This window comes from Clarias gariepinus, chromosome 16 (assembly GCF_024256425.1).
Source record: "Clarias gariepinus isolate MV-2021 ecotype Netherlands chromosome 16, CGAR_prim_01v2, whole genome shotgun sequence".
NCBI lineage: Eukaryota > Metazoa > Chordata > Actinopteri > Siluriformes > Clariidae > Clarias > Clarias gariepinus.
In genome coordinates, this window is record NC_071115.1 from 22,753,170 (window position 1) to 22,765,415 (window position 12,246).

Genomic DNA, 12,246 nt, shown 5'->3' on the forward strand with positions numbered 1-12,246 from the left:
CTCATACTTAAGACTACTTCCAAACAAAGAAAAATTCAAGAACCTGGGAGAGCTTCATAGGGAGTGGAATAAGGCTGGAGTCAGTGCATCAAAAGCCACCACACGCAGACGTTTTCAGGAAATGGGCTAAAACTGTTGCATTCCTAGTATCAAGCCTCTAGTGAACCAGAGGCAATGTCAGTAGTGTCTTACCAGTGGCCCAAAGTCCTCTTTTCAGATCAAAGTACATTTTGCATTACTTTTACAATATTAGGGTCCCATAATCTGGAGGGAGAGTGGAGAGGCACAGAATCCAAGTAGCTTAAAGTACACTGAGAAGTTTCCACAGATGGTGAGGATTTGGGGAGCCACGTCATCTGCCGGTGCTGGTCCATTATATTTTATCAGGTCCAAAATCAACAGGGTGGTGCTATGCTGCATTAATACAATAATTTGTGCTAATGGAACCCAGACTAAGTACTGAATGCATAAGTGACGGTCCTGGCCTTGTCTGATGCATGCAGCTGTTCTTTGAGGACGCTCATTAGTCAGAACTGGAATTTCCTACAGTCTGCTTCAACCTCCTAAAATGAACTGGACTCCATATTAACTTAAAGCCATCAACTGTTACATTAAATATCCAGCTGCCCAAATAAGGATGGGTTTTCTGTTTTCAGTCTGGTTCCTTTTGAGGTTTCTTCCTATTGCCACCGTTGCCCTCGGATTGCTCATGAGGGACAACCTGATCATCTGTTTCCCTGATGCTTTCAGATCTTCTTTTTCTTCAATAACTGCTCTTTCCTGCCTTATTATTAGTTCGGTCGCTTGGGAGTCTCACCTGTCCTGGGACGGTTGGGTGAAGTTCATTGAGGTTTCCACCATGATATTTTCAGACTCATTGCCCTGAGAGAAAAGGTTATGGTCCTGGCTATGGCTCTGAAGTTTTAAACAAAATCAATTGGTGTTTGATGATAATGTATCCGAGAATTTTCATGTTGTTCTTTCTCTTGTGCCTGCTCCTGTTAGGAGTAACCACAGCCCATTTTCCCAACCAATAAACACGTTTTTTTTTCATACACACTGTATGTGTCTCAGACCCCCATTTAACTCCCACCGAATGCCCAAACTTCAGCAACTGAATGAAGTGCCGGTCCCAAGCCCGGAAAAACGGGAGGGTTGCGTCAGAAAGGACATCCGATGATCAAATATTTGCTCTTAAAGCCAATAAAGGAAAGTCAGCAAAATATGAATAATGCATTAATATGTGGGTCTAAATCTTACTTGGTCAAAAAAATTAATACAAATGTAGCTATATTCATTTTATCATAAAACCTTAAATTTCTGTTTACTTCTTGAATGTCTGAGTATATTAAACAGCAAAAATAAGTGTCTTGTTTGTGAGTCTTATTTCCTCTCACTGTACATCCTTACCATAGATTTGGCAAAGGCCCACAAAATTAAGCCAATAGATTATAAGCTGCTACCCATCTGTGTTTCCTGTTGACACAGTATGTAAGATGCACACAAAAACACAGCTCAAAGCATTAACAAGTGTCAAAAATCACAACCCAATTTTTTTCTTGTTTTAACCTCTTCAAATCCTTGCAGTGTATCTTACAATAGAAAGAGTTTATACATTAGGCACAAAGTAAATACGAAGGGCCACTCAGATGCCTATCAGATGCTTTGCATAAGCTTTGAAACATGGAAGTGATTTTTTACGGCCGAAAGGCACCACATTGTCATTGGACTGGAAGTAAGACTCTGCTCTGCTAAAAAGTACCTGCCTCTTGGTAACATGGTTTCATCCATTTGAACAATTGGTTTTTGACGCAATCATGTCGACATCAAGTGGTAAATTGATATTGATAGTAACTAAGTGCCCTGAGTGTGTGAGAGACATCACTGAGCTTGGGGTTTGAGTCAGACCTGAGGCACTTTGGCATGGTACTGTAGGAACCTGATTCCCTGTTGAGCTGTGAACTTTCTGCTTCCAGGTGCAATAAAAGTGCAAGTTCCTTACATCTTTCTTCTGATGATCCTAATGATTCACCATCCATATCCTAAAGACCTCCCAAAAACATCAAATGCCCGAAACTTCCCCTGCACTTGCTAGTGAATAATCTCCCCAGGGTTCTGTTGAGTTGTACCATCTAAGAGCTGCTGCTTTAATCATAAACACGGAGACACTGTGCACTTTGGCGTCTTATTGAGGAACTGCTCAAAAAGTTAACATTCCTTTAATATACTAATAGTATTATAATACTGGTCTTAACCCTGAGTGACGTGTGCTTTCCAGATAATACCATGTAAAGCTGCTTTATGGCACAGTCTAAGTTTAGAAGGACTAAACAAACAAAACAGAATTGAAATGTTTATTCATTATAATTGACAAATCTTCTGCTGCACTGTAATAGGTTTTTTCAGAAGGCACATACACACATGAGGTACAAAGAAGATATAAATTCACTTGAACCGTCACAGCTTGGTAAATGGTGCTACGTGTCTGGTTACATGTTTAACAGCACTTAAATAATATCCAAGTACCTTTTATACATTTGTTAAATAACTGTATTTTTTCTTTTCAATACTGACTTATTGTTTAAATAGGGTTTTATTCTTCTGATACCTCATTCAATAAATGACAACCGATGGAATTGCTCGGAATTTCTCAGCTAGTAGCAAAATTACTGATTGTAATCATACAATTTTTGGACAGGAAACAGTTGTAGTAAGTGGTCAGGAAAACTTTGTTCCTGTTTTTTTTTCTTTTCTTTTACAGTAGCAATGATCATTAATCAAGAATCATTATTTAAAAAAGAAAGTTTTCTCATTAAAAAAAAAAAGTTTATAATAAAAAAAAAATTAATTGAGCTGCTAAATGTACAGCTGCTGGCATCTCGTGTAAAATGGTGTATATAAACACACAGTTGTGTATAGAGATGGGTATACTGGTTTGGTTTTGACCTTTGTTTTAAGCAGTAAGATACGTATTAGGGACAACAGAAGAACTGTCGCCAACAACACGACATTCACATTTGTTTTTGCGCTAGATTTATTTTAGTCCAAATCCCGGAGATTAGCATTAGGATGGAGAAAAAAATATATATTATTACTTTGGAAGCTCACAAAAAAAAAAAAAAAAAAAAAAAGACATGCATGTGAGCTTGTGTGGTTAACCAGCATGCTCTGCAACTCAAATCTGCACACATAACATTTCTTATACTTGTATGAAAACCACAAGCACACCTGTTTAACGAGAGAAGGGTGCAAACGCTGGAGGACTCTTTTCAGGGACAAACCATAAAAGGTCAAAAATAAATCATCTCCCCTTTAAATGCTAGTTGCATAACTTGAATAAGGGCTTTATTTTTAGATAAGACTTTTAAGAGTCATTCTTTCCTTAATAACTGTTACTTAAGATGCGATCGGCTCGGTAAAGTTTAAATCCTAAAGTTGAAAGATGGTAGCTTTTACGATAAAGGAATGAGACAGCTCGTCTCTCATTGTTCTCATGTTTAAAATTTAGCTACGGTGGCTACGGAGTGCAGGACAACAAACTCTACTGTGGGATTAACTATGTGTGAGTAAAACACTGTAAACAGCTTTGACGTCAAGATACGAATTTAACGAAGCACATCAGCGAAACGTGAAGTGCGGCATCAGAAAACCAGCACTTTCCAGCCAGGGTGGGCGAAAGAACATCCGAAAAAGAGGCAGTCCACGACTTGGTCGAGCAGCCAATCAAAAACCACCTCGCGGTTCCCCGAACCGATCGTAACACGCAGCTTGAAGCCGCTCACATCGCTCGGGTTGTTGTTGGCAGGAAAAACGCTGACCACCTCCATGTCGAAGGTGATCGCTGAGCTGATGGTGATGGCGGGAAGCTGATTGGTCATTTCTTTCCCGTTGACAAACACAGCACCTGCGAAATACATTGTGAATGCAGAATTTATACACTGATGTATTTAATAAAGTAAAAAAGTTAATATTTCTAATTGCACACTGCCTGGAACATTTCAATCATGTGAAAATAGTGAAAAGCAAACTTAACACTCAAATACAGAACAGGCTTTAAAGGTCCCATATTTTACTTTTTCTGTAACACCCAAAGGTTAACATAAGTCTCAGAGCTTCAGCAAACAGTATGAGAGTGTTAATGTTCCAGCTGAAATCCCACCCCTCCCCAGATAACGCTTTTTTTTTTTAACCACAAACTCCCTATGGGGCTAAATGACCTACTGCTAAGCAAAACCCACCAGAGAACTGTAGAGCTGAGCAACGAGTCGGTGGACGAGCTCTTACTATATGAGGTCACATTAGCAAAGGTTCTGGAATTTCCCTCAGGATCAATAAAGTATCCATCCATCCATCTATCATTAGAGGGAAATCTAATTAACTTGTTTAAGCCATGGTCAATACAAAAATGTAAAGAGGGCCGGAAATATATTTTTCTTACATTATTTTGTTTGTAAACACACACACACACACACACACACACACACACACACACACACACACACACACACACACAATCACACCGGTCATCAAATGACTAATAGGGCCCATTACTCATAAAATTAAATGTAACTTTTGAAATAGTGCACTATTCCACTTCTTTTTACTTTTATTAGTGTCTTGTTTAAGCTAGGCCTTCAGAACAAATTTATACTGTAGCTTGACTCAGAAAACTGACGTAGTGCTTAACGTATCAGTCAGTTTCTAGACAACTTAAACACCAAGTTTACTAAAAGTGTTTGAATGTTTGATTTTTACATAAATCTGATAAATAAACTTGACCATGTACAACATTACAAGCCATACCGCTTAATTACGTCTTTTTCGTACAGAGCGGATTTGCATGTCGGGACGATTTTAATTCAGATTAACAAGTCATTTTTATCTGACTTTAATGTGCACAAGTCTGTCCTCTGAAACGACTCGTATGTGACACACCCATACATCTTTGTTCATGTCATCTGGATTAAAACACATCATGAGTTCACACAATGGATGCGATTAGAAAAAACATACTTGGGATTTTGCTTTGGAGTATGTCAAGCAATTAGTCAGTTGTAATTGTTTAGGTCCGCCTCAATTTAGCTGTTTTAGCACTGCTTTGACATCCCTGTGCTTCCAGTGCTAGCATTCACAAATAAATAGGACACAAATCAGATCTGAAACATCAGGTCTACAGTATGTGTTCAGAGAGCCATAAAAAAATCTGATCTGTGTCACATTAGGGAGAAAAAGAAAAAAAAAAAAAAATCAGGCTGGTGACACGAATGTGGGCTTTAAGTTTAATTCAATATTATTAGTATAGCACTTTTAAGTAGCTGAACTATTTTCTTGACCCTGCTATACAGTATGGTTTAATTTTAATAACACATACTACAAAAAGTAGTAGGCAAAATCATTATCCTGAGTGAGATTATAAATTACGTATATCTACAGTACATATTATTTATTCAAAAGTCAAGAAATGTTAGTGATCTTTATTAGAAAAGAACACTACAGCTACAGAAAATAAACATGCAAAAAATACCTGAATATTGTCTAATTAACTTTATTGGAAAAAATCACAAGGAAGTCCCATTTATACACCAAAACTCTTAGTAACTAGATGTCGGCGCTGGAATGAGATTGTCTTGGGATCGACATCACATCACTGGTGGTGAGGATCAAACCTACCGTTAGTGGAGATACAGACAGCCTGGTCCCTCTGCAGAGATTCTGATTCATTACGCTTATCCATACACACCCCCAGACTGTCACGCTTATCCATCTGCCCAACTGCTGTAATCCTAAACACACACACAAAAAACACAAACATGTACACAATTAGCAAATCGATATTCAAGCAGCATGACTGCATGAAGAGATGCATCAAGAGAGAGAAACGTGACCGCACTTAAGACTTTTAATCTGTCGGCCTCTCTCCTCATATCCGTAACTGTTTACTCTGCTCAACCGAATCAAGGTTTTAAAGATTTCTAACTCATGCTAATTTGCAGCAATATGCTATAGATTGCAAGCTAGATGAGCCAACTCATCTACGCTGGAATTGGTTTTATTTAATATGATATTGAAAGTTATAGAAACAATTCATGTACTTTTGATATTTAAAAAAACTTAAATGCGAGTACAGTGGAACCTTAGATTACAAGCATAGTTCCAGAAGTGGGAATTAGTTCCAAAACACTCGTACATCAAAGCAAATTTTCACATAAGAAATAATTGAAACTTACATTATTCGTTCCACAGCTCAAAAAAAATACATAAAAATAAAACAAATTTAACTGCATTTTACCTTAAAAAAAAAAAGTACAAATAAATCCAACAGATAAATCAAAGTAGGAGGGGTCTGTGTGTGTGTCACGGTGTCCAATGACACACACAGACACAAAGAGAAGGCTGATACAGAAAGCAAGAAAATGGATTTTTAACCTCTCTAATGAGACTTGCTTTTGCTTTGCACGTATGTTGTACACACACATACAGACACAAAATACAATACGTTTTGCACGCACACAAGTGGTCACAGTGTTATAGTTAACAGTACATGCGTGCATGAATGTTGATTATACCAGTAAAAGACGTGAACTAAGACCCAGCAGGGGAGAACATTACCCACAATTCCGCAGCACAAGAGAGAGAAAAACCTCTCTTGGCTCAGTTGTGATCACGTGACGCTCGGCGTCAAAACAAGAAGCGCATGCGTGATACATGATACCCTGTCATCGTAAACCAAGACTTGCTTGTTCTGCAAGACGAGCAAAGTAAAAAAAAAAAAAATCTTTGTTCGTCTTGCAGGACACTCACAAACTGCGTTATTTGTAATCCAAGGTTTTACTGTACTTCTGTACTTTTCCTCATATACACAAGTAAATGCAGGATTTGTAATTATATGTTCTTGAAGGTTTTCTTTCTTTTTGTTTTACAAACATGCTCGTCTGTAGTTATTAAGGAACTTCCCCAAAACACCCATTTTTGTAGCTAATCAGATTGCGGGGGACAGAGAATTCATTTGTGACAAACAATATAAGAAAGAATAAAAAAATGTATGTAAACAGTCACTAGTTTACAATGATGTCCTTAATATACAGTATAACAAAATATAAATGTAGATCCTAAAAATGGCACCCACAGAACAGCATGACCAGGCGGAGTTAAGAATAGAGCAGGGGGAGGGCCTCTTGGTACATGAGGTCAAATTTTTGATTTGCTTGTTTAGGTTCTGGCCAATAGAGGGGAAAGACGTATATAATAGGTCGCCTTTAACTAAAAAGTAAAAGTTGTCAGATAAGTATTTTGCGAGAGGTTTTGAGAAGTGAAGAGAAAAAACGGCGCATCAGTGCTGTAGGACGTACTTGAAGGTGAGCGTTTGTCCACAGAAGTACGACGGTGAGTTGGAGTAAAGCACAGATGCACAGCCTGATGAAGAGGAGTCACTGCGCAGCGCCATGTTCTTCCTGCTGCTCAGAACGTAGCCGTCCACACCAGCACTCCACTCTACACACACACATAGATACACAGGTTACAGGACATTGGGAGTAAATTATCTTCATCCAATTCAACTCGATTTATATTGCGCTTTTACCAGTGGTCATTGTCACAAAGCAGCTTTACAGAATACAAAGAAAGATATGTTTTACACTACGTTGGAAGAGGCGTAACACAATCGAAGGACAGCACTATCCGCTCCATCCACTTGCGTGAGCTCAAAGACGCCCCTGATTGGCTGTAAAGCCGTGATTAATGTGGGAGCACTAGGTACCTCTCATCCCTCCCCTCTGAGAGAGCTCAGCCAATCAGCTCTCTCTAGACCTCCGCTGAGAAAGGTTACGGCATCACCCGGGAATTGAACTCGCGATCTCCGGATAATAGGGCTAAAATTTTACCACTGCGGATCATCAGGGATTTATTTAATCTGCTTCATGAGTTACAGTACAAATTAGAGCTGCTGTTACACAACTTTTCAAATCTTATGTCGTTCCTGAGCTGCCAGTGATCCAGACTCCCTCTGCCCTCCGGACCTGTCTGACCCATCCTGGTGCCCTGCTTCTGGTTGGAGATCTCGTCACATAGATGCCCTTGTGTGTCTCATTGGGATGTGTCTGGTGTCTGGGGACGGTTTCACTCTACCATGAAGACGGTTCTGGCCTCGACTGATGTTGACAGCTGTTTCTCTGAGGACTTGACTTGGCTGCAGTTGCTCGATAGTTCAGAACTGGAATTTCCTACGAGTCTACCCGAGTCTCCAATACCTACCTGGACTCCATATTTACATCAATTAACATCAACTGTTATACTGAACCACAAGTATGAAGCAGATCAATTCCTGCTCTCCATTTCACCCAGATGAGGACGGGTTCCCTGTTGAGTCCGGTTCCCCTCAAGTTTTCTTCATATTGCCATCTCAGATAGTTTTTCCTTGATACTGTCGCCCACGGCTTGCTCATCAGGGACTACCTGACCAATTTTCCGACAATGACAATTGTTAAAAGTGCTATACAAATAAAATTTAATTGAATTGAATTAATGGTTCATACAATGGCGAAATCTATGCGGCATCATAAGGACATCCTCAGGAACATCCCGTCCTCTAGGAAAGGGTCTCGGACTGCAAAAAGTTTGTGAACCCCTGGTCTAAGCTAATGTACAGCAAATATAAAGGCCTTTCCACATTAGAATGCTTGACCCCAAAGTCTGGTCCTTTTTGATCATTGAGAACACAGTTGTTCCGTTCTCAGTCCGTTTGAAGAGGTGTATAATACTTTACACAAATTCACTGTATATGTTTTGCATGTGCATGTACCGTGTGCTGTGAGGGTTGTGTATCCGGTCTGTGGGACGCTCCAAGGGCTCCACTCGGTGCGTCCTTCGCCGCGCGCACACACTCGGAACAGGTAATCAGTGTGAGGGTCCAGGTGTAGCAACAGAAACTCACACTCGCTCCCGGTATAGGCGTCCTCGTAGTGGGTGGAGTTACTGCGTCTGTACTGCAGTCTGTATTCCTGAGGGAAGAAGTCCTCATCCACCTTTACACACAAACACACACACACACACACACACACACACACACACATTATGACATACTGGTTACCCTTTAGCACATATCAGGTACTCAGATTCTAGTTTGTGTGTGTGTGTGTGTGTGTGTGTGTGTGTGTGTGTGTGTGTGTGTGTGTGTGTGTGTGTGTGTGTGTGTGTGTGTGTGTATTACCTTGCTCCAGCGCACCAACACTCCACCTGCTCTCTCAACCAGCTCCTCTATCTGTACAGGCGGATGCGACGACACACTTCCGTGACGCGCAGATCGCTCCTGCATCACGCACAACAACGAGTCGTCCAACTGCGCCGACAGACACGGCACGTCCACTAGCGCAGGCACCTCGGGCAGGCTGCACACAAAAGCAGGTAAGTATACAAGACAAAACCTTTATTTTCCCCTCCATATAAACCGAAAGTGCACATGTGAGGATGCAGACATGTAGTTTGGATCACACCTGTCCAGCTGAATGTGAAGAGCTTTTTTAGCAAAGTTGCAAAGCTTGTCTTCTCGGTCACTGATCCCGCAGCGTATCGCAGCTTCACCTGCACAAACGGGAGACGTCAGATCTCATACCTTAATTCTTTCATTTGGATGAGACACTGATCTGATTGGATGCCCTAATAAGGAAAATTTCCAACAGTTTCTTTAATCTTTCCCTGATATTAACCTAGAGCTGCTGAATTCCTGTGTGTACATTTTGCTTAGTTTTTCTGTCATTGTTTCATTTAGTATTCTTGGAAGTAGTCAGAGGTTTGTCAATCGTGACTTTAGGGTAGAGATTTTTCAGCTTTTTTTTAATCAGTTTCTTGTACAAACCTTATTCTTTTTATGAAAACCTCCAACAAAAAAAGAAAAAAAAATAACATACAATAGTTTATAGCTGCTAAAAAGAAATAAAGCACATTTTACCACACACAGTTCCCTATATGCCGCCACTGCCCCATATGGGGGTTTTATGGGGCAGTGGCGGCATATGCAGTTAAGGCTTTGGGTTACTGATCGGAAGGTTGCAGGTTCAAGCCCCAGAACCAATAAGCTGCTATTGTTGAGCCCTTAAGAAAGGCCCTTAACTCTATCTGCTCCAGGAGTTCTGTACCATGGCTAACAATGCGCTCGGACCCCAGCTTTAAAAAAAAAATATATATATATATATTATATATATATATATATATATATATATATATATATATATATATATATATATATATACATACACGTACTGTGCTGCAAAAAAACTGGGGCAAATGACAAATAATTAAATCTTACTCTTATACTGAAGGTCCAGCGTCCAGAAAGTGTATGAGTGAAGGGGTTTGGCTTAGCCCAGTTACCATAACAACGGGTCTCTCTGCAAGGCTCAATCACACATACAGTGTAACATGATCCCGTGCATTGACTTGAACTGAGAAGTGCACTAGTTCTGAGCCGGATACCTCAGGAACTGTTTGTCTAAGTGCTTTGCTTTTACATTTGGTTGAGAGAACAGATGCAGCTGAATGTCAATGAATAAAAATAATTATATATAAATAAACTAGATTTTTCGATAATGTAACCACATAAAAATGTGTTTCTGTTGCACCACTTGGAAGCTTCTGCGCTCGTTACAGAAACATTTATATCTGGGGTTGATTAGCCGATCACCGGTCACGGCTATTCGATCTATAACCCAGCCAATTCTGATCACTGGCCGATCGATCTCTATTATAAACGTAATTTTAAAAAAAATCTAATTAATTTCGGAGTCAGCCACACAAAAAATTTTGCATTGATTTTTCCCCTCATCTCAAATTTTTTATGTAGTAAAGGGGAAAAGATTGACGTTTTTGGGAAATTTTTGCCTCTTATTTTCAGTCCAGTCCCAGTACCTGACCTGCTTCATTTACATTTATAACATTTGGCAAACACCCTTACACAAACTTACATATTGTAAGTTGCTTAGAGCAACTTACAATACACATCTGATCAGTCGAGGGTTAAGGGCCATGTTCAACGACCTAACACTGGCAAGTTGGTTTTGGTGGGATTCGAACTCAGCATCTTATGATCAGTAGTCCTACTGTACATCCAAGCATCCAACATCTAACTTAAGGCATGAACCAGTGATAAACAGGGGCAGATGATGACCGATGATCAGGCCGGTGATTAGTATACTGGTGATTCCGGGTGCTGAGTGGTTGAAACAGACGAGAGGGAAAAGGAGGTTGCTGCTTAAGTTGTTAAATAAACATCCAATGTTTGTGGTATCTTCAGTCACTTTGCAGCCTGTCATAGTAAAACAAGTGTTCATATTTCTTTAATTTGATCATCTTTTGCACAGTACTGTATATCCAGTTGAACTCATGTGAACCCTGAAAGTGATCAACACTGGGGATTTTGCTTCATGGGGACATTGCAATAGAAAAATTAGGCATATTAGGCAAAAGAAAATCTCTGGTGCCGTCCCTTTCTGACAAGACCCCTGCTTTAATGTTGTCTTATGAGTAAGTGTTATAAAACAGAGTGTTTCAACAGCTACATCATTTTCTATAAACATTTTTAGTTACCATGCCACAGATGTTACCCAAATACCCTCATTTATAAAAATTTGTACTAAAACATACTGTGATTAAACAGACAAAACGTGTCCCCCCCCCCTCCCGCACTTTTTCAGTCTCACCTTCACGCAAGAGCTCGTCAGCCATCTTGACGCCATGTTCGATGAGTTTCTGGCAGTCATCCAGCGGACTGATGCTGTCCTGCTCGATGGCGTCCACTTCCTGTAGGAGCACATTCAGTCGCTCGTTGAGGAGGCGACTCAGCGTCGTCTGGAGCTCCTGAAAGTGGCGTTTCAAAACCTCGCGAGTATGAGTCGAGCTTCCTCGCACCTTGAACACAAAGACGTTGCAGGGTTAAAAAGGAAATGATAAGGCGGCATTACGCCAGGGTTGATCATACAGAAGGGGAAATGCTCTACAACTAGCACTATTGTTACTGGCGTTTATGATAAAACCAGTGCAATTGAAAATGTGTGTGGCAGGAGTTTTCTTACGAGGAAGGATTTAGCACTTAGGCGGGAAAAAAAACAAACAAAAAAAAAAAAAACAGCTTGATGTTCTGTTTTTGCCACACAATGCACGACCTCATACTGCCCACCATAAAACTTGCACATTACAGTTACTACCACCTCCCTTGTACAACCCTGACCTAGCGCCAAGCAATTCGCACATTTTTGG

The 12,246-nt window shown here is 40.1% G+C and overlaps 1 protein-coding gene across 2 annotated transcripts in view; it reads right to left on the reverse strand.

Annotated features, from left to right (window-relative positions):
- Positions 1–2,340: 2,340 nt before the first annotated feature.
- The window catches only part of crlf3 (cytokine receptor-like factor 3), a 28,160-nt gene continuing 18,254 nt past the window's right edge, over positions 2,341–12,246 (reverse strand). For both annotated transcript variants that reach the window (XM_053515384.1, XM_053515385.1), the window contains exons 3-9: positions 11,691–11,898; positions 9,489–9,576; positions 9,206–9,383; positions 8,798–9,020; positions 7,350–7,491; positions 5,671–5,783; positions 2,341–3,904 (exon numbers count right to left, since the gene is read on the reverse strand). In XM_053515384.1, coding sequence (XP_053371359.1) covers positions 3,642–3,904; positions 5,671–5,783; positions 7,350–7,491; positions 8,798–9,020; positions 9,206–9,383; positions 9,489–9,576; positions 11,691–11,898 — 1,215 coding nt within the window. In that variant the 3' untranslated portion in view covers positions 2,341–3,641. The remainder of the gene's footprint in view (positions 3,905–5,670; positions 5,784–7,349; positions 7,492–8,797; positions 9,021–9,205; positions 9,384–9,488; positions 9,577–11,690; positions 11,899–12,246) is intronic.